Below are 22,146 nucleotides of genomic sequence, written 5' to 3'. Positions count from 1 at the left end.
ATATTCATAACTATCACACTAAGCAAATAATTTCCTCTTTATCATATTCATAAATTTATGTCATTCTGAATCTCAAATACAGAAAAATATATAATGAGAAATTGAGACATTTGGGATTAGTATTGTTTGGTAACCCGAACCCGTTCCTTTTTTTTTTTTTTTTTTTTTTTTTGAGGTGGGGTTTTGCCCGGGCTGGAGTGCAGTGGTGTGATCTCAGCTCACTGCAACCTCCACTTCCCAGGTACAAGCGATCTTCCCGCCTCAGCCTCCTGAGTAGCTGGGACCGCAAGTGCACGCCACCACGCCCGGCTAATTTTTGTTTTTGTTTTTTTCTTAGTAGAGATGGGATTTTGCCATGTTGCACAGGCTGGTTTTGAACTCCTGGCCTCAAGCCATCTGCCCACCTTGGCCTCCCAAAGTGCTGGGATTACAGGCATGAGCCACCACATCTGGTCTGAACCCATTTCTTTGGTGCTTTTTGGATGGGTTTTACTATATCTGGTTAGATATTGTTTCTAGGCAGTATTATTTTTTTTCCCCTGGTGACCCTTTGCAACCCTCTCACTGTAACCATTGAATGACTACTCTTGGATGTTCTGAGAGAGAATATCCAAAGTCCCAATTAATAATTGCGACTACCTCACGCACAGGCTGTAGAAGGCCCAGAGTGAGAGGGAGGCAAACTCAGAGGCCTCTGGTGGCCAGAAGGGGTGTGGAAACCTGCACACATTGCATGAATGGTGGGGACTGGAGGAGCAGGACATGCTCTATTGGCTTTTGGCTGCAGCTGGTTGTCGTGTCACATGGGAGTGTCATTTCATGATGCTAGTTCTTCTGTTTTTAAGAGAGCCAGAAATCTAGGTTTTTACATGAATTTTCTCATTTAGAAAAAGTTTATAAACTTGATTTAAGTTTATAAAACATCCTGTTAGCCAAACAAAACACATAGACATATGGCCTCTGGACTAATCAGGAGTAGCTGGGCTTACTGCCCTCAGGTTTGTGGGGAGCTGCGGGATTCCTTTCCTTGGGGCTGTGCAAGTGACTGTGTTAAGCTTACAGGGGAAGCTGTTGGGGCAGACAACTGTCTCAAATCATTCCACTTTCTTTTTTTCTTTTCTTTTTTTTTTTTTTTTGAGACAGGGTCTTGCTCTGTCACCCAGGCTAGTGTGCAGTGGTGCAATCTCGGCTCACCGCAATCTCCACCTCCTAGGTTCGAGAGATCCTCCCACCTCAGCCTCCGCAGTAGCTGGGACTACTGGTGTTTGCTACCACAACTGGCTAATTTTTGTATTTTTAGTAGAGAAGGGGGTCTCACCATGTTGATCACGCTGGTCTCAAACTCCTGACCTCAGGTGATCCACCAGCCTCAGCCTCCCAAAGTGCTGGGATTACAGGTGTGAGCCATCACGCCCAGCCAAATCATCCCACTTTCTTTTCATCCTTTCATTTGGCTAACCTAAGAGTGAATACCATTTCCTCTCACTCTTTTAGGAGCCCATCTCTTGCTTTTAATGTAAAATATGCATAATTTGTGCTTTTAGATTACCATCAGTTTCATGAAGAGCTTAATTTTTCCCATGAATGAAGTGTAACTGGCTACCTAATGATATATCCTAAGCTTAACATTTTCTAAACCCTGTTTCTTGGCCCTAAATCTGCCCCCTTCCTTCCACCTCCCAAGTGGAATTGACATCTTTGCTTCCCCTGCAGGAATCTGACCTTGCAACAGGCTCTGGATAAGCCCTATTAGAACAGCGAGAAGTAGAGAGACCAGGAGTGGCTGCTCTTGTGTAATCCCATACAAGTGTCAGTATCTGTTGCCAAATACTGAAAGAGAAGCCAGTTCCAGCTGATCACCATAAAAGCTTTCCCAGCACTTGTGGCTTGGGAGGCGGAGGAAGCAGAACAGCCTGATAAATGTGTAGAAAGGATGCATGAGAGATCCACCCTTGTAAGGTGAGGTGGTCCAATATGTTGACTGTCTGCACAGTTGAGCCTTTTTATAGAAAGCAAAAAATATCTGGAGACGACTTTGCTTGCATTTCTACACAAATTTCATGTTAAAATGAAATCCAGAAAAAACCTCGGTCAGAAGATGCAGCGCTTCTGGCCTAAGGCTTTTCAGATTTCAGTTTAATCCTCCCACCCCCACCCCTCAGGAGTACAGAGTTTGTTTGCTGTTCTGGTGAAGCTAAACAGTAGTGGAACAGTTGACTTCATTGGAAAACGATATTATTTTGAAATGAGGCTTGGTTTCCCGGGTCAGTGACCTGCTTAGAGAGAAGTGGTGGGTCTGCGCCTGGATTTCGGAGTCACGGTGCTGCCGCAGCTCTGAGCACTCCCACGTCATTAGAGGAGCCGGTGGGGAATGAGAGCATGTCTGCTTTCAGGTTGTGGCCCGGCCTGCTGATGATGGTGCTGGCTTCCCTCTGCCATAGAGGTTCATCGTGTGGCCTTTCAACGCACGTAGAAATCGGTAAGTGCTGGTGTCTCGTTATGTTATTGAGAGGACAGTACATCTCTCAAAGACATTAAGGAAGAGATTGAAAATCCAGCTCGTGGATTGATACAGTTTCCCCTGGGCGCTGAGCTGAGTGGCCTGAGAGCTGTGAGGAGAAGCCCGTGATTGCAATCATCCAGGGATAGGGATTGGCAGCACGGGTTCAGTTAAGGGGAAAATAAGACAGCTGATGCCCCGTTGGTCATGGGGCCCCCGCGTGTTTCTCTGGGTGGGGAAATAGAGGCTCAGTAAACAAGAGGTTGCAATGCAGCAGCAGAACTGACGGAATGGGAGAGGAACAAGATGGGTGGAATATGGCAGGAATGAGAAATGTACTTTTGTTGTTTTACATGTGCAAGGACAGGCATTTCCGACTATATGTAAAGAGCCATGTGTGGCCATGGGAGTGGGTCCCTGAGTCAAATTGCTATAAAAGTGTTTGGCTTCAGGAAGGTCAAGAAAGTAAGGGAGTGTGGTCATCCATATTCACGGTGCCAGTAAGATGGCAGGAGTTGGAGAGGAGAAGGGGACAGCAAGCCAGTGCCACCGACCTTAGGGGCAAGGGCAGAGTCATCCTGGATATAGGGAGATGGTACCACAAAGAGTTATTTAAAATTTTTATTTTTCTAGCTTTATTGATGTATAATTGACAAAAATTATATAAATTTAAGATACACAGCATGATGTGTTGATATATGTATGCCTTGTGAAATGATTAGCACAATCAAGCTAATTAACACATGCGCCCCCTACATAGCTACCATGTTTTTTGCATATGGACTGAGAACACTTAAGATCTTTCTTAGCAAAATGATTTGGTTCTTGTGTGAAGTGTATTTGTAACATGTTTTAGCACATGGAAAATGTGAGTCAATTTGTAATAGAATTAGCTATCATAACATTCTATAGCAATTTTCAGATTAATTTCAGATATACCTGATGTTCTGAGTTTTCTCTTTTTTTTTTTTTTTTGAGACAGAGTCTCGCTCTGTCCCCCAGGCTGGACTGCAGTGGCGTGATCTTGGCTCACTGCAAGCTCATCCTCCTGAGTTCACGCCATTCTTCTGCCTCCCAAGTAGCTGGGACTATAGGCGCCCACCACCATGCCTGGCAAATTTTTTTGTATTGTTTTAGTAGAGATGGGATTTCAGGATGTTAACCAGGATGGTCTCGATCTCCTGACCTTGTGATCCGCCTGCCTTGGCCTACCAAAGTGCTGGGATTACAGGTGTGAGCCATCACGCCTAGCCTGAGTTTTCTTTAATTTAGATAAAAATTATAACAGAATTTTATAGTTATACCACCTCCAGATGTTTCAAAGAATAATAAGATTATAGGGAAAAAAATGAAAATTTGTCAGTGCTAAACAGACATATATACTGAGCTATGATGGGCAAGAAACTGTTGTCACAGAATTTGACTATCTGAAAAGACACTAGAAGTCGGCAAGTCCAGTTCTTTTCTTTTACAGATGAAGAAACTGATACTAGACAGTTTTACAGCTAACTTTTTAGTGGCCTGGCCTAGAATTACATGTCGTGACAGCTGGTCTGGCGTTCTTTGCATTAAAAATGTATTGCTAGAAGGGAGTCGGGAAACAATGGAAAAGAGAACCAGACTTAGGTTCTAATTCCAGCCATCCAGTAAAGTAGATGTGTGACTCTGAGCAATTCACTTTACCTACCTCTCAATTCTATAAAATGAGGGGGTTGAACTTCTTGAAGAATTCTAAAGTGTCTTCCAGTTCTATGTTCTGTGAAGTTGAAATTGCTAAAACTACAGAATGAGCTGATGAGGAACAAATATGAATGGAAATATTCAATTTTTTAATCCTTAGAGTTTAAAAATTTACAAGACAGATTGCATCTGAAATTTTAATAAAACCAGATAATTGCTTGCCTTTCTTCGATGAATACCAAAGGTCCTAATTGATATTTAAAGAATAATATTTATGTGAACATAATTGAAAGCATCTCCTGAAATAGAATCTGCACGGATTCTGAGAATTTTTTTACACAGAAGAAGACCAAAACTCCATCATTTATTTACTAATAAATTAGATGATTTTTATAAATGTTTTGGTTCACTTTTTCGTTTCTTATGAAGGGCCTGAGTGGAAGGTCAGCATTGTGTGAGTGAGTTAATTAGAAATGGCTTCATTCAGCATAAATCACTGGAATCCTATACACAGGTTATTTGGATTTGTGGGTTGTGACTTTTATGATATTAATGCTTATAATATAGTAGTGGCTATAGTTTTTTGTTATGTGAATTTTTGTAATTGGAGGTGATTCACAACAGAAATAAAGTATCTACCTTTGAATGTCACTTCACAGGGAATGTTAGTCCTCTTATTGGTTCTTGGGAGGTTCAGGCTGTGGGTGGATGTGGGGTGGAGCTGGTAGTTTCCTGAGATTATTTTGTCCTTGTGGTCCAATGATGAGAAACTTTTGAGGATCATTGGCTCAGTCCATGGGTTAGGTGTTATATTGTGTTTTGTACTTAGGTTTGTCTACTTCAGTACTGAAGCAAAGTATGATGATGACAGGTTTTTTTTTTTTTTTGAGACAGTCTCGCTCTGTTGCCCAGGCTGGAGTGCAGTGGTGTGGTCTTGGCTCACTGCAACCTCTGCCTCCCGGGTTCAAGTGATTCCCCTGCCTCAGCCTCCCAAGTAGCTGGGATTACAGGCACGTACCACCAGGCCTGGCTAATTTTTTGTATTTTTAGTAGAAACGGGGTTTCTCCATGTTGATCAGGCTGGTCTCGAACTCCTGACCTCAGGTGATCTGCCCACCTCGGCCTCCCAAAGTGCTGGGATTACAGGTGTCAGCCACCATGCCTGGCCTGACAGTTTCTTTTTCTTGAGCTCCTTACCAAGTGTCAGCCACTGTGCTTGTCACTTAGCATTTATTATTTCAACCAACCTATACGGTGGGTATTTTTTAAACTCAATTTTCCATAGGCAGGAACTGAGGTCTAGAGAGGTTGAATAGCACTAAAGCTCATAGAGCCATTTAATAGTTAAGCAGAAACTTTAAATCACCATCTAAACTTGCTTTGTACTATAACAATAGAAATATTGCACAAATCTATACCTAATGAAAATTGCCAGCGAGTGCAAACTCATTTAATTTCCTGCATCCTTGACAGTTACAACCATAAAATTGTATATTTTTCTTTTAAAATCATCTTGCCTAAGTTATGTTTTCAGTAATAGTTGAAATTAATTGATTTATGTATTTATTTCTCTCAGGACACAGAGCTCTGGAGTTTCTTCATCTTCACAATGGGCATGTTAACTACAAAGAGGTAGAAATCTTGATTTTCCTTTTCTTCTTTGTGCATTAGTTTTCTTCTATAGGTGCCAAACAAAGATCCTAACAGATATTTAAACAGTAATTTTAAGACTTATTTTGGCTGGCCGTGGTGGCTCACGCCTGTAATCTCAGCACTTTGGGAAGCCGAGGCAGGCAGATCACCTGAGGTCAGGAGTTCGGGACCACCCTGACCAACATGGAGAAACCCCCATCTCTACTAAAAATACAAAAGTAGCCAGGCGTGGTGGTGCATGCCTGCAATCCCAGCTATTCGGGAGGCTGAGGCAGCAGAATCGCTTGAACCCGGGAGGTGGAGGTTGTGGTACACTCCGCTGCACTCCAGCCTGGGCAATGAGAGCGAAACTCCATCTCAAAACAAAAAAAAGACTCATTTTTTATTTCTTTATGTTGTAATGTTGTATATTATGTTATTAATGTTATAAGACATTAATATTATGGTTAAAAGCTATGTGTCTCTTCCAAGTGCTACTTGAACATTTTATATGTATCTTATATATATCACACTTAAAATTTAAAGATTTTAATGATAAGAATCATAATTTGAAAAAATACTTGAGAAATTTTTAAAATAGTACATTTTAAAAAGTTGCTAATTTTGTCTGTATCATTCCAGTATTAGTATATGTGCTGCTGAGAAGAGCACATCTTTTTTGTTTTTATTATAGAAATGGGGCTCTCACTATGTTGCCCAAGCTGGTGTTGAAATCCTGGGCTCACACAATCCTCCCACCTTGGCCTCCCAAAGCACTGGGATTACAGGCACGAGCCACTATGCCTGGCCCATCTTTTTTGTTTTTATTTTAAAAAGTCATACTTGAGAGAGAGCATTTATTTTCCACTTCTTGTTACTGTGTGTTACGCGCAAATTGCATCACCAGGAGGAGAAGGAAGTGTTTATTAAGAAATATGCCCTGAGATTCTCCGTCTAACTCCTACTATATTCTATATCCTGGTAGGACTAGCTGATGACTCACCTTTACCCATCTTCAAATGAACACATTCTGATCATATGAACTATTTGTTCTATGGCTAAGTAATACTTTGTGACAAAGATGTAATTCTTTCATACCTACATTCAATAAGTGGTTAGCATTCCCTTCTGACATCAGAATTGGGTCATTTGATAACATTAAGTCTTGATAGTCCATCTGGGAAACAGGATGGTAAGATAACTGAAATTTGTTGTATCCTCAAAATATTTTCAGTCATAAGATTCGGCTTCCTCCCTTGCCAACTTAACAGGCTGAATGAGGAAAAACAGCATTTATATCTGATAGTCATCTTCACTGACCTTGATGGCGAGTAGGCAGGAAAGAGGAGTGGAAATGAGAATCCACCTAATTCATCACATGAACAATCAATCCAGAGTGTGTGCAGAGTGATTTCTAGTAGAGGTATTATTAATTTAAAACATGTTAAATGAACACAGACGCTCCCTTTCAGGATGCATTCTAATCCAAATACTAATGTCATCCTCAGAAATAGGCCAGGCATGATGGTTTACACCTGTGATCCCAGCACTTTGGGAGGCCAACGCGGGTCGATCACTTGAGGTCAGGACTTTGAGATCACTGGCCAACATGATGAAACCCCATCTTCACTAAAAATATAAAAATTAGCTGGCCATAGTGGCAGACACCTGTAGTCTAGTCCCAGCTACTTGGGAGGCTGAGGCAGGGAATCATTTGAACCTGGAAGGTGGAGGCTGAAGTGAGCTGAGATAACACCACTGCACTCCAGCCTAGGTGACAGAGCAAGCCTCCATCTCAAAAACAACAAAACAAAACAAAACAAAACAAAAACAAAACAAAACAAAAACAGCCCCTGAATGCATTGATTTTTTGAAGGGTTTTTTTTTGTGTGTGTGTGTCTCTATCTCCTTCAGTTCTGCTCTGATCTTAGTTATTTCTTGTCTTCTGCTAGCTTTTGAATTTGTTTGCTCTTGCTTCTCTAGTTCTTTTCGTTGTGATGTTAGGGTGTCGATTTTAGATCTTTCCTGCTTTCTCTTGTGGGCCCTTAGTGCTATAAATTTCCCTCCACACACTGCTTTAAATGTGTCCCAGAGATTCTGATACGTTGTGTCTTTGTTCTCATTGGTTTTAAAGAACATTTTTATTTCTGCCTATATTTCGCTGTTTACCCAGTAGTCATTCAGGAGCAGGTTTTTCAGTTTCTAGGTAGTGTGGTTTTGAGTGAGTTTCTTAATCCTGAGTTCTAATTTGATTGTGCTGTGGTCTGAGTGACTGTTATGATTTCTGTTCTTTTGCATTTGCTGGGGAGTGTTTTACTTCCAATTATGTGGTCAGTTTTAGAATAAGTGTGATGTGGTGCTGAGAAGAATGTATATTCTGTTGATTTGGGGTGCAGAGTTCTGTAGATGTCTATTAGGTCCGCTTAGTCCAGAGCTGAGTTCAAGTCCTGGATATCCTTGTTAATTTCCTGTCTCTTTGATCTGTCTAATATTGACAGTGGGGTGTTAAAGTCTCCCACTATTATTGTGTGGGAGTCTAAGTCTCTTTGTAGGTCTCTAAGAACTTGCTTTATGAATTGGGTGCTTCTGTACTGGGTGCATATATATTTAGGATAGTTAGCTCTCCTTGTTGCATTGATCCCTTTACCATTATGTAATGCCCTTTGTCTCTTTTGATCTTTGTTGGTTTAAAGTCTGTTTTATCAGAGACCAGGATTACAACTCCCACCTTTTTTTTTTTTGCTTTTTAGTTGCTTGGTAAATATTCCTCCATCCCTTTATTTTCAGCCTATGTGTGTCTTTGCACGTGAGGTGGGTCTCCTGAATACAGTGCACCAATGGGTCTTGATTCTTTATCCAATTTGCCAGTCTATGTCTTTTAATTGGAGCATTTAGCCCATTTACATTTAAGGTTAATATTGTTATGTGTGAATTTGATCCTGTCATTATGATGCTAGCTGGTTATTTTGCCAGTTCATTGATGCAGTTTCTTTGTGGTGTCAATGGTCTTTACAATTCGGTGTATTTTTGCAGTGGCTAGTACCAGTTCTTCCTTTCCATGTTTAGTGCTGCCTTCAGGAGCTCTTGTAAGGCAGGCCTGGTGGTGACAGAATCTCTCAGCATTTGCTTGTGTATAAAGGATTTTATTTCTCCTTCACTTATGAAACTTAGTCTGGCTGGATATGAAATTCTGGGTTGAAAATTCTTTAAGAATGTTGAATATTGGCCCCCGCTCTCTTCTGGCTTGTAGGGTCTCTGCAGAGAGATCTGCTATTAGTTTGATCGGATTCCCTTTGTGGGTAGCCTGACCTTTCTCTCTGGCTGCCCTTAACATTTTTTCCTTCATTTCAACCTTGGTGAATCTGACGATTATGTGTCTTGGGGTTGCTCTTCTCGAGGAGTATCTTTGTGGTGTTCTCTGTATTTCCTGAATTTGAATATTGGCCTATCTTGCTCGGTTGGGGAAGTTATCCTAGGTGATATCCTGCAGAGCGTTTTCCAACTTGGATCCATTCTCCCCATCACTTTCAGGTACACCAGTGAAACGTAGGTTTGGTCTTTTCACATAGTCCCATATTACTTGGAGGCTTTGCTTGTTTCTTTTCATTCTTTTTACTCTAATCTTGTCTTCTTGATTTATTTCATTAAGTTGATCTTCAATCTCTGATATCCTTTCTTGTGCTTGATGGATTCAGCTATCAATATTTGTGTGTGCTTCACGAAGTTGTCATGCTGTTTTTCATCTCCATCAGGTCATTTATGTTCTTCTCTACATTGCTTATTCTAGTTAGCAATTCCTCTAACCTTTTTTTCAAGGTTCTTAGCTTCCTTGCATTGGGTTAGAACATGCTCCTTTAGCTCTGAGGAGTTTGTTATTACCCACCTTCTGAAACCTACTTCTGTCTGTTCATCAAACTCATTCTCCATCCAGTTTTATTCCCTTGCTGGCAAGGAGTTGTGTTCCTTTGGAGAAGAGGCGTTCTGGTTTTTGGAATTTTCAGGCTTTTTGTGCTGGTTTCTCCCCATCTTTGTGGATTTATCTACCTTTGGTCTTTGATGTCGGTGACCTTGGATGGTATCTCTCTCTAACAGTCAGGCCCCTCTGCTGCAGGTCTGCTGGAGGTCCACTCCAGACCCTGTTTGCGTTGATATCACCAGTGGAGGCTGCAGAACAGCAAAGATTGCTGCCTGTTCTTTCCTCTGGAAACTTTGTCCCAGAGGGGCACCTGCTAGATGTCAGACAGAGCTCTCCTGTATGAGGTTTCTGTTGGCCCCTACTGGGAGGTGTCTTCCAGTCAGGATACACGGGGATCAGGATCCCACTAGAGGAGACAGTCTGACCCTTAGCAGAGCTTGAACGCTGTGCTGGGAGGTCTGCTGCTCTCTTCAGAGCAGTCAGGTAGGGACGTTTAAGTCTGCTGAAGCTGTGCCCATAGCTACCCCTTGCCCCAGGTGCTCTGTCCCCAAGGATATGGAGGTTTTATCTATAAGTCCCTGGCTGGGACTGCTGCCTTTTTTTCAGAGCTGCCCTGCCCAGAGAGTGGTCTTGCCCTGTTACCCAGGCTGGAGTGCAGTGGCATGAACTCGGCTGACTGCAACTTCCACCTCCTGGGTTCAAGCGATCCTCCCACCTCAGCCTCCTGAGTAACTGGGACCACGGTGCACGCCACCACACCCAGCTAATTTTTTGTATTTTTGTTAGGAACGAGGTTTCAGCTTGTTTCCCAGGCTGTTTCAAACTCCTGAGCTCAAGTGATTCGCCCGCCGCAGACTCCCAGAGTGCTGGGATTACAGATGTGAGCCAGAGACACTGCACCTGGCCTTTATTCATTTTCATTTTTGTCAGTTTGGTAGGTGGAAAATGGCTTTTGTTTTAGGTTTAATTGGCATTCTTTTTTTTTTTTTTTTTTTTTTGAGACAGGGTCTGGCTCCGTCACCCAGGCTAGAGTGCAGTGGCATGATCTCGACTCACTGTAACTTCCACCTCCCAGGTTCAAGCAATCCTCTCAACTCAGCCTCCCAAGTAACTGGGACTACAGACACACACCACCACACCACGCTAATTTTTATATTTTTTATGCATCAATTTTTCTGTTATGGTTTCTACTTGTAAATTATGCTTAGAAAAATTATTCCCACTTCATGGTTATATAATTATTCACTTAAATTTTATCCTGTTAATTTTAAGGCTTCATTTTTGACATTTAACCTTGTAATTCATCTTGTATTTGTTTGGGTATAAAACTTGACAGGGATTCAGTGACTTGTCATTGGTAATATTAATTTCAAGTCAGTGTCACCTAGGGCAGTGGTCCCCAAGTTTTTTGACATGAGGGACTGGTTTCATGGAAGACAATCTTTCTATGGACGGGGTGGGGGGTGGGGGGTAGATGATTTCAGAATGAAACTGTTTCACCTCAGATCATCAGGCATTAGATTATCCTAAGGAGCATGTACCCTAGATCCCTAGCATGTGCATTTCCCAGTATGATTCACACTTCTCTGAGAATCTAATGCCACTGCTGCTGTGACAGGTGGTGGAGCTCAGGAGGCAATGCTTGCTTGCCCACCGCTCACCTCCCGCTGTGTGACCCCATTCCTGACAGGTCACAGACTGGTACCAGTTCATGGCCTGGGGGTTGGGGACCCCTGATGTAGGGTAAACATGGATTTGCCCATGCAATGATGGTATACTCATTGTTACAGGGTTGTGACATCACCATTTGTTGACTACTCCATCCATTATTCATCTATTAGACATTAAGTTATATGTATGCTTGGCCAGGTGCGGTGGCTCACGCCTGTAATCCCAGCACTTTGGGAGGCCGAGGCGGGCAGATCACCAGGTCGGGAGATCATTTTTTTTAGTCTTTTTTTTTTTCAGTCTTCCCAAAACACAAAGGACGTCATCTTACACTAAAGCACAGGTAGCAGCTATAAACTGATATGTACGTATGTGCGCATCTGTGTGTATTTTTGTCTTTTCACTGTGAATCATTGAAAATTTTATAAAAACCAGCTCTGGGCCAGGTATGGTGGCTCATGTCTGCAATCCCAGCACTTTGGGAGGCTGAGATGGGTGGATCCCTTGAGGTCAGGAGTTCGAGACCAGCCTGACCAATATGGCGAAACCCCATCTCTGCTAAAAATACAAAAATTAGCCAGGCATAGTGGTGCATGCCTATAATCCCAGCTACTCAGGAGGCTAAGGCAGGAGAATCGCTTGAACCTGGCAGGTTGCAGTAAGCCAAGATTGCGCCATTGCACTCCAGCCTGGTTAACAAGAGCAAAACTCCATCTCAAAAAAAAAAAAAAACAGCAACAAAAACAACAGCTCTGGGTCAGTAAAACAATCTTAAGGCCTCAGGGAAATCCTGCTTTACTGGGTTGGCAGAGAAAATGAAAGAAAATGAAGTTTAAATAAGTGATTTCTGCTATTTCTTAATTAGCCTCTCTGTGTTTGGTAGGGAAGAATCTGAAGTTATATATTGTGTGTTGTCTTGGATTATGTGTGAATTTTAATCATTTATTTACTTTATGCCTGCTTTCCTTCCTTCCTTTTTCCCTTTCATTCCATCTATACCCCCATAGTTCTAGCATCTCATCATGGGAAATTGGTGGGGCCTGCACTCCCCAGGCTGTTGACTGCTGCCTCCTAATCTCTGTATTTTCCTGCTCTGCAGCTGTTACTAGAACACCAGGATGCATATCAGGCTGGAACCGTGTTTCCTGATTGTTTTTACCCTAGCATCTGCAAAGGAGGTAAGATGAAAGTTTACAGACTGAGTGAAGTCACTTGTACTTGGTTAATGGGAATAGCTATGACTTTAAAAAGAGATGTGTATGTGTACTATATATTTTTCATTGTATAGTGTATTTTCCATTATTGTTGAGAACAGTTTGTTTCCCAATAATATTGTTGGTTAATGACTTAGTTTACATAGTTGCATTTTCCATTTAGCTAAAACTGACCTGGTTAAGCATAGAAATTCTGAAAACGTTATTTTTTGGTGAAAACCTAAGTGGCACAGCAGAAGACATTTTGCAAGAGATCAAAAGGTCTGAGTTTGTGTTTCTTCCATATTAGCATGTGACCTTAAAAAAGTCACTTATGCACAGAATCTCAATTTTCATGTCTTGGTGAACATAATGCCTTGCCCTGTCTCTTTACTGGATTGTCCTTGGCATTAATGCACAATATTTTGTCAAGTGCTATGCAAATCTCAGAGACTGTTATCTGTAAGAGTTAAAGAAAGAGGAAAGAAACATGAAAAGCAGCTTAACAGTCAAAGATTTATTTTGGAGAAATAAACCTGAGAAGGGCTTCTGGCCGATTTCAGTCAGGAGCACTCTCTCTTACAGACTAAGAGTATTTACTGGTGAGAGAGCTTGGAATGTTTCTCTGTGGGGGAGAAGTTTATTGCGGGGTTGGAATGTCTCTAGTTGGAGGGGAGGTTATCTTGGGGCTGACATCTCTTCGTCTGAAGGGGAGGTTATCTTGGGGCTGGCATGTCTCTGGGAAGGGGTTTGGAATGTTTCTGACTGGAGATGTTATTTGTGGTTTATGGTTATGCTGACTCTACCCATTAGGCTGATGCCCTTTGGGTTTACGCAATTTTTGGTCAAGGTGGACTTAAAATGGCAGTTGTTGTCCAAGATGGCAATGCTCCTGCTCTGTCATTATCAGTAAACTAGTCTCATGGGTTGTATCAGTCAGACACCCAGCAGGACCCAGAAGTCACACTCAAACTGAGTAATTGGAGAGGAGTTTAGTAAGGGTACCATTTTCAAAGATGTGGACAGGAGGCGAGGAATTACAAAAGATCGTTCAGGGGAGGGAGACATTGCTGGAACCGTGGAGAGAGAGAGAGCTGCATGAAGAGGACCACTCGATGAGAGCTGGCCCTTCAGGTACGGGGCACAGCCAGCCCACTGTGACCCCACAGAAGGGGAGCTGGGAGAATACATACCCCAACTTCTGTGTTTTCTTTTTCTCTGATCTGTCAGTTCTCTCTATTGGCCAAACCCAACCCAACCAAAGCCAGAGGACCACGAAGCCAGTTGAAGCAGGTGACCTCAGAGTCACCCTACAGTGTACAGAAGGATGGGGAGTGGGTCTGGAAGGACAAATGGAGGCCTCCAGCACACTGGGTCCTTGTATAAACTGCTTCTGAGGTCTTGGGGGTCATCTGCTATTATCCCATTCCTTTAATTCAGTGATGTCTTTGGGACTGAAATGAACTATTTGGGGCTCCTCACTCCTGTAGTTAGAATCCCAGACAGCTAAGCTTTTGTGTTTCTCATATTTGTAAGTTTTGTTCTGTTTTCCCTCTTAGTCTGTTAACTATCATTTCTCAATCCTATTATTTTGCCTGCACGTTATAGTTCTCCTTTCTAACCTATTATTTCTAATTCAGTACGTCCCAAACTGTATTCATGGAAGCTCTACTGTCCCTTGATAACTTCTACAAAAAAGAAAAAGAAGAAAGGATATTTTTGTCCATTCAATTTGAGAAACATTGCTTATTGTACACCATTTTTAGAGACAGACAAAACCCACACTAGCCAAGGTTCTGAGGAGAGTGGAAAAGGACTGTAAACTATTTAGCATTTTCCATTGTTTTCTACAGCAATACTCTTCTGTGAGGAAAAGACTGGGACTGGTATATGACTAGTTACAGGGAATTTGTATAGAAATTCCACTTAGGTTTTTATGCATTTTTCCATATCTTACCTTGTCTCATACATACCTAATTCAACTGTAGTTTTGCTTTTCTTCTTTGGCGATTCACTTTTATTGCATCTTTCAGAAGCACTTAGCTTTCTTAGATACTTAATTGCCAAAGAAAAAGCACCTTTTTTTTTTTTTAAGTTATTGTAATATTTTTTAGAGACAGGGTCTTGCTCTGTTGCCCAGGCTGGGGTGCAGTGGTGCAATCACAGCTCGTTACAGCCTCAAACTCCTGGCCTCAAGCGACCCTCCTGCCTCAGCCTTCTGAATAGCTGAGACTAAAGGTGTGTACCACCATACCTGGCTAATTTTTTATTTTATTTTTTAATCTTTGTAGAGATGGGGTCTTGCTATGTTGCCCAGGCTAGTCTCAAACTCCTGGCCTCAAGGGGTCATCCCACTTCAGCCTCCCAAAGTGCTGGAATTACAGGCGTGCACTACTGCACCCTGCAAAACTCTTCATTTGTATTAGTTTACCTAATATTGAATTAGGTTTTATAATTACAGTAACAAGGACATCTGGTTTAAACAGGATTAGAGTGGGTCTGATTGACCCTTTGTGAGCTATGGTATAGACAGGTAAGTTCAAGTCTCTGGGCAGTGGCTTGCCAGCTGTCAGCATCCAGCACGCCCTGGGGGACTTTCTTTTGCTTCCAGTCTGTAGGATTTACAGAGGGATCAGAAAGCTTCAATTAATCTGGCAATTCGTTTAAGTTGAAGTTTGTTCAAAAGAGCTACTGCTATATTTAATTCTGGAGTTTTACTGTATTCTGGAGAACAAGAATTGTTTAAAGCTTTATCTCTAGGAAAACTGTGGGTGCAAATCAAATGTCTTGGTTCTAACTTCTTTGAAAATCATTTTGAAAAAAAACAATGATTTAAAATTGGTCCAGCAATTTTTACTTTAGGAACAGCATAGAAAAATTGAACTGAGAGATCTGAACTCTGCAGTTTTGCTTTTAGTTACCCTCGTAACATTTGGCACTCCATGAGGCATTCGTGGCCCTTGGAGGTTTAGCACAGAGGCCAGTTCTGTCTTTCCTACCCCTCTTGTGGGAATAAAGAGCTACATGGGACACCCACTGGCCCACTCAAACGATGCTTGCATAAGATGCTCACTGGGGCTCGTGCCATTTTATAACAATTATAAAATCAAATGCTTGAAAGCATATGAAATACCTGCTTTTATTTCTGTACTCTTAAGGAGGGTGACTGTGAGAGACAAGGAAGATATTTTAAAAACCCCAACAAATAAACAAAACCAAACTACAGCTTTTTCCTTAGCTTTAGGGCACAGAAATGGAAACACTTCTAGCCTCTATTCTAACCAGGTAGCCAGGCTTGCGATACTGTGAACCAGTTCAGGCTTCCGTCCCTCTTACTGTAGGGCTCTTTTTAGTCATCAGGCAGACAGTACCATGCCTGTTCCAAAATCTCAGCTGGCTCTTCTGTTTTGGAGGCTTCTTTTGAATGTCGACAGAAGAAACTGAGGGGCATGGAGGGAAAGAGGAGACGGGACACAGCAGTGCAGCGGGTGGTGGTGGAAGATTTGATTGGGACTCTCCAACTTTTAAGAGAGAATCCAGAGCCCTGCTTTTGTTTTGTCAGGAAAATTCCATGATGTGTCTGAGAGCACTCACTGGACACCGTTTCTTAACGCAAGCGTTCATTATATCCGAGAGAACTATCCCCTTCCCTGGGAGAAGGTAGGCATGGTCCTCTAATCCTTAAAATAGCACCAAACCTGCCATGTACTGTTTTTGCACCTGCATTGACCCCATTCATACCACTCTGTAAGGGCTGCCCACCATTCTACCTTCAGTGTCATGCACATTGCTTGGACATAGTAGATGTCTAGATAATACTTGAATTACTTATAAACACAGTTTGGGATATATCACTTCATCATTTTGCTCCAATAGTAATTAATCTTAAAGCACTTCCAACACATCATAAAACGTTTCCAAAAGTCCTTATGATTTCGTGTGTGTGTGTGGGGGTGGGTTTTTTTGTTTGTTTGTTTTTGTTTTTTTCAGACAGAGTCTCGCTCTGTTGCCCAGGCTGGAAAGCAGTGGCGTAATCTTGGCTCACTGCAAGTTCCACCTCCCAGGTTCATGTCATTCTCCTGCCTCAGCCTCCTGAGTAGCTGGGACTACAGGCGCCCAGCACCACGCCCAGCTATTTTTTTTTTTTTTTGTATTTTCAGTAGAGACGGGGTTTCACCATGTTAGCCAGGATGGTCTTGATCTCCTGACCTCGTGATCCACCCGCATTGGCCTCCCAAAGTGCTGAGATTACAGGCGTGAGCCACTGCGCCCGGCCTGTGTGTGGTTTTTTATTTTTCAGACAGAGTCTTGCTTTGTCGCCCAGGCTGGAGTGCAGTGCCGCAATTTCAGCTCACTGCAACCTCCGCCTCCTAGGTTCAAGCAATTCTTGTGTCTCAACCTCCTGAGTAGCTGGGATTACAGTCGTGAGCCACGGCACCCGGTCTCTTACATGGTTTTTAATAACTAGAAACTGCAATGTACTTGCCTGAAACTTTTTGTTAAGTCTCAATAACATAAATGAATTTCTATTTATTAAAACTTTTAATAGGATTGTTATTATAAAGTCACACAAACACACATGACTCTAATTTGCTTGTTTGGCAGGACACAGAGAAACTGGTAGCTTTCTTGTTTGGAATTACTTCTCATATGGTAGCAGATGTCAGCTGGCATAGTCTGGGCATTGAACAAGGATTCCTTAGGACCATGGGAGCTGTGAGTACAACCCTTTATGGGGAATTACTTTATGGGAGTGATATTGTCATACCTAAGATCAAAACCTGACCGTTTTAAAAGAAAGGAAAATGTTAGGTTATTCAGACTTCTGCCCAAAGTAGTGTTTGGTTAGAGTCCCATCTTTTCCAGTTTGTTTGTTTTTTTTTTTTTTTTTTTTTTTTTTTGAGATGGAGTTTTGCTCTGTCGCCAGGCTGGAATGCAGTGGTGCGAAGGTGCGATCTCAGCTCACTGCAACCTCTGACTCCTTGGTTCAAGTGATTCTCCTGCCTCATCCTCCTGAGTAGCTGGGATTACAGGCACGCACCACCATGCTCAGCTAATTTTTATATTTTTAGTAGAGACGGGGTCTCACCATGTTGGCCAGGATGGTCTCGATCTCCTGACCTTCATGATCTGCCTGCCTTGGTCTCCCAAAGTGCTGGGATAACAGGCGTGAGCCACCATGCCCGGCCCAATTCATTCCTTTTATTCTTCTTGCCAACAGGGTAGATTCATCCACAAGAGCAGAGTGGCTAGTGTGTACTGAAAACAGTAATAGATGTGATGTTTTGTCTTAGTCACAAAAATATTTAAGAAATCTTATCCTTTCTTCAAGCCATGTATCTTAATAAGGATATGAATACCTGCCACTTGGTTCTATTTAAAAGTAATACTACTTTATTGGACTTTTTCTCTTTTTAGCTTTTCTATATGAAAATGTCATGTCCTCAAACTGAAAATTGATCTTACCTGATGACTTAGCCTCTGGATGGCCCCCTAGTCCTTAATTTATGTTAATTACATTCTGTTAGAAGTTTCAACTTCAACTCAGAGATTTTTATATATATCCTATAAGGCAGAATTGTCTGTAGTAGCTTTATTACCAGACATATGAATCCAACTCAGCTGCATATGTGTATACGCACATATATATACATATATACACACATATGTGTGTGTGTATAATATGTGTGTGTATATATATATACACATACACATAAAATTTTTTTCTTTTGAGATGGAGTTTCACTCCTGTTGCCCAGGCTGGAGTGGAATGGCACATTCTCGGCTCACTGCAACCTCTGCCTCCCGGGTGCAAGTGATTCTCCTGCCTTAGCCTCCCAAGTAACTGGGATTACCGGAACCCACCACAATGCCCGGCCAAGTTTTTGTATTTTTAGTATAGAAGGGGTTTCACCATGTTGGCCAGGCTGGTCTCAAACTCCTGACCTCAGGTGGTCCACCTGCCTCAACCTCCCAAAGTTCTGGGATTACAGGCGTGAGCCACCGCACCCTGCCTTTTTTTTTTTTTTTTTTTTTTTAACTAATAAAATGTTAGTGTGAAAATTGAGTCTATCTATAATGCATCCTCAGCAGTTCATTGAGTTAGCTGTCATCTCCCACCACTTGCCTGATTGTGGGAGTAAGAGTTGGGGCTACAATTTATAATACACACCAGATGGTTCTCTTTCTTTCTCAGATTGATTTTCACGGCTCCTATTCTGAGGCTCATTCGGCTGGTGATTTTGGTACCATTTATTTACATTTGCTTAATTTTCTCCTGTGGTATAGTTCACTTATAATGACATCACCACTGTGCTTTAAATATGTGTGTCTTTAATATTTTGCCTGTTGCATGTATTTTCTATTTAATGTTGCAGTTCATATATAGTAGAGATGTACCTCATTTAACATAGAGATGTATTTCTAAAAACTTGTGTCTATATTTTTTTTGTTAAAAAACTCTACATTTTGTTGTTGACATGTCTTAACTTTAGAAAAACTTTACTTATACATTGGGTTAAAATTCATTAGCTAGTGTCTCCCACTCTCCTAATACTTTAGCTTTATTAAATTCCACCTTTTGTCTCTAGTAGTAAATTACTTTTAAATATTTAAACTAGGTGGTGAATGGTGTTTATTAAAGGAAACCCTTATGGTAGATATTTCCTTAAAGTAAAACAAAAATCACCTTTGGTTATATGTCTAATTCTTTCTTAATGTATATGTTTCACTAAGATTTTTAAAAGATAATTTTTCTTAAAAAAAAAGCATGCCTTTACCTAAAACAATGAACAAAAACATGTAATAATGTGAAAAACTAATAATCTAACTTGTCAGACCTCATGTTGAAAGATGCATGCTATGTTTGTCACTAATCCACCAAATGTCAATATTTTTTTCATACCCTAGGAGGAGATGTGTTGAGCCAGTTTGAATTTAATTTTAATTACCTTGCACGACGCTGGTAAGAGCAATGTACATTTAAATATGTGATATCTAAATGGCATTTAGAACCGACTCTTTTTCTTAGAAAATATAACTTACAATATAATTAGAAGTCTTCTGCACTGGTAAATTTTGAAAAGCAAAACTTCATGTTAGCATAGTCTAAGTAGATTCTTTGAAAAATTGAATTCCACCCAATTTTGGAGTTGCTGAGTCATAGTTTAACTTTTTCAAAATCATCATCTCACCTTATTCTCCCATCAGCTTTGTGTAATCGTTCTGCTTCTTCTGCATTCTCCAGTACTTAGTATTGTCCAGCTGTTAAAATTTTCCAGCCTGTTTGTATGTAATGGTATCTCATTAAGGCTGCAATTTGAATTTCCCAGATTACTAATGAGGTCAAACTTTTCTTCGATTTTATGGATCATTGTGTTTAATTTTAAGTGAAAACTTTTTCCAGTTTTCAGTCTATTTTTCTGTTGGGTTGCTTATCCTTTTTATTTATTTGTAAGTATTATATATTCTGGCTTCTACTCTCTTGTCAGTTTGTCATTTAATTGTTACAAATGTCTTTCACAGTTTGTGGTGTGTCTTTTCACTTACTTTATGGTGTATCGTGACAAACAGAATTTGTTAATATTCATGTGGTTGAATATACCAGTTTTTCCTTTGTAATCCGTACTTCTGATGTCTTATTTAAGAAATCCATTCTTAGCTGGGTGTAGTGGCACAGTAGTCCCAGCTACTCAGGAGGCTGAAGTGGGAGGATCACTTGAGCATAGGAGTTTGAGGCTTCAGTGAGCTATGACTGCACCACTGCACTCCAGTCTGGGCAACAGAGTGAGACCCTGTCTCTTAAAAAAAAAAAAAAAAAAAAGACACTTTGGGAGGCCAAGGCAGGCAGATCACGAGGTCAGGAGCTTGAGACCATCCTGGCTAACACGGTGAAACCCCGTCTCTACTAAAAATACAAACAAATTAGCCGGGCACGGTGATGGGCACCTGTAGTCCCAGCTACTCGGGAGGCTGAGGCAGGAGAATGGTGTGAATCCAGGAGGCGGAGCTTGCAGTGAGCCGAGATTGCACCACTGCACTCCAGCCTGGGCAACAGAGTGAGATTCTGTCTCAAAAATAAATAAATACATACATACATACATACATAGAAAGAAAACCTTTCTACCTTGAGGGCAAATGTTTGTTCTTTTACATAGACTTCTAAAGCTTTTATAGTTGTATTTCTTAGCTGTATGTATTTGATTTAACTGGAGTCAATTTTTTGTATGTTCTGAAATGTAAATCTACTTTTATTTTTTCCTCTGGAGATAATGGATTGTCCCAGAATGATTTATCAATAGTCTACCGTTTCCTTATGATCCACAGTACCTTCTCTGTTTTGATTTTCTTTCTTTTGTGTGTGTGTGTGTTTTTTTTTTTTTTTTTTGAACAGTCTAGCTCTGTTGCTCAAGCTGGAGTGTGGTGGTGTGTAATCTTGGGTCACTGCAGCCTCCAACTTCCAGGTTCAAGTGATCCTCCCACCTCAGCCTCCACCTGGCTAATTTTTTAATGTTTTGTAAGAGATGGGGTCTTGCCATGTTGCCCAGGCTGCTCTTGAACTCCTGGGCTCAAGCAATCCGACTACCTTGGCCTCCCAAGTGCTGGGATTACAGGTGTGAGCCACTGCACCCCCTTTGGGTTGTAAATTAAAATGTTATGTGTATGTATGGGTCAGTGTCTGGGCTTTCTGTTGTGTCCTGTTGGTTCCTGAACAATACTGATTATTTTAGTTGCTGTAGCTTTATAAGAAGTCTTGGCCTCTGGTAGGGCAGATCTTTTAACTAGTCCTTTTTCTTCAAAAGTACCCTGCCTATTCTTTGCCTTTGTTCTTTCAAATAAGATTTAGGCTCAGGTTGTCATGTTCCAGGAAAAACTTTGCTGGAATTTTGATTAAGTGTTCATTGAATCTAGAAATGAGTTGGAAAATTGACAATTTTGAAATATTGAGGCCAGGTGCGGCTGCTCATGTCTGTAATCCCAGCATTTTGGGAGGGCGAGGCAGGTGCATCACCTGAGGTCAGGAGTTCAAGACCAGCCTGGCCAACATGGTGAAACCCTATCTCTACTAAAAATACAAAAATTAGCCTGGTATGATTGCACGCACCTGTAATCCCAGCAACTTGGGAGGCTGAGGCAGGAGAATCACTTGAACCTGGGAGGCGGAGGTTGCAGTGAGTTGAGATCATGCCATTGCACTCTAGCCTGTGAGACGAGCAAAACTCCCTCTCAACAACAACAACAACAACAACAACAACAAATTACCACTTAAAAAAAAGATTTGTAAGGTATAAGTAAGATAGCATCACTATTTCTTTACTTTTTATCAGGTTGATCGACTGATTATTAAGAGAGAAATTAGTTTTACAAATCCCCCCCATGAGGGTGGATTTTTCAATTTCTTCTAGTTCTGTTGAAGTTTGCTTTGCTATATAGATTTTGAAGATATATTGTTAGGTATATTCAATTTCAAAAGGATATCTTGTGAACTGAGCTTTTTATTGTGAGGCAATAACCCTCTTTATCTCTAGTAATAGTTGCTGCATTAGAGTCTCCTTTAT

The 22,146-nt window shown here is 41.2% G+C and overlaps 1 protein-coding gene across 5 annotated transcripts in view; it reads left to right on the top strand.

Annotated features, from left to right (window-relative positions):
* Positions 1–22,146, top strand: part of GPLD1 (glycosylphosphatidylinositol specific phospholipase D1) — a 69,714-nt gene that overhangs the window by 3,582 nt on the left and 43,986 nt on the right. The window contains exons 2-8 of one of the 5 annotated variants that reach the window (XM_033216372.1): positions 2,394–2,479; positions 5,757–5,812; positions 12,496–12,574; positions 16,152–16,249; positions 17,195–17,305; positions 18,786–18,834; positions 19,499–19,553. In XM_033216372.1, coding sequence (XP_033072263.1) covers positions 2,394–2,479; positions 5,757–5,812; positions 12,496–12,574; positions 16,152–16,249; positions 17,195–17,305; positions 18,786–18,834; positions 19,499–19,553 — 534 coding nt within the window. Of the gene's footprint in view, positions 1–2,364; positions 2,480–5,756; positions 5,813–12,493; positions 12,575–16,151; positions 16,250–17,194; positions 17,306–18,785; positions 18,835–19,498; positions 19,554–22,146 lie in introns of those variants that run through there. The other 4 variants (XM_033216374.1, XM_033216373.1, XM_033216375.1 and 1 more) reach the window with 4 other exon arrangements.

Source organism: Trachypithecus francoisi, unplaced genomic scaffold (genome assembly GCF_009764315.1).
Source record: "Trachypithecus francoisi isolate TF-2019V2 unplaced genomic scaffold, Tfra_2.0 Lachesis_group10, whole genome shotgun sequence".
Classification (NCBI taxonomy): Eukaryota; Metazoa; Chordata; class Mammalia; order Primates; family Cercopithecidae; genus Trachypithecus; species Trachypithecus francoisi.
Note: the sequence above shows the minus strand (reverse complement) of the source record. Positions and strands in the feature narration are given on the sequence as shown.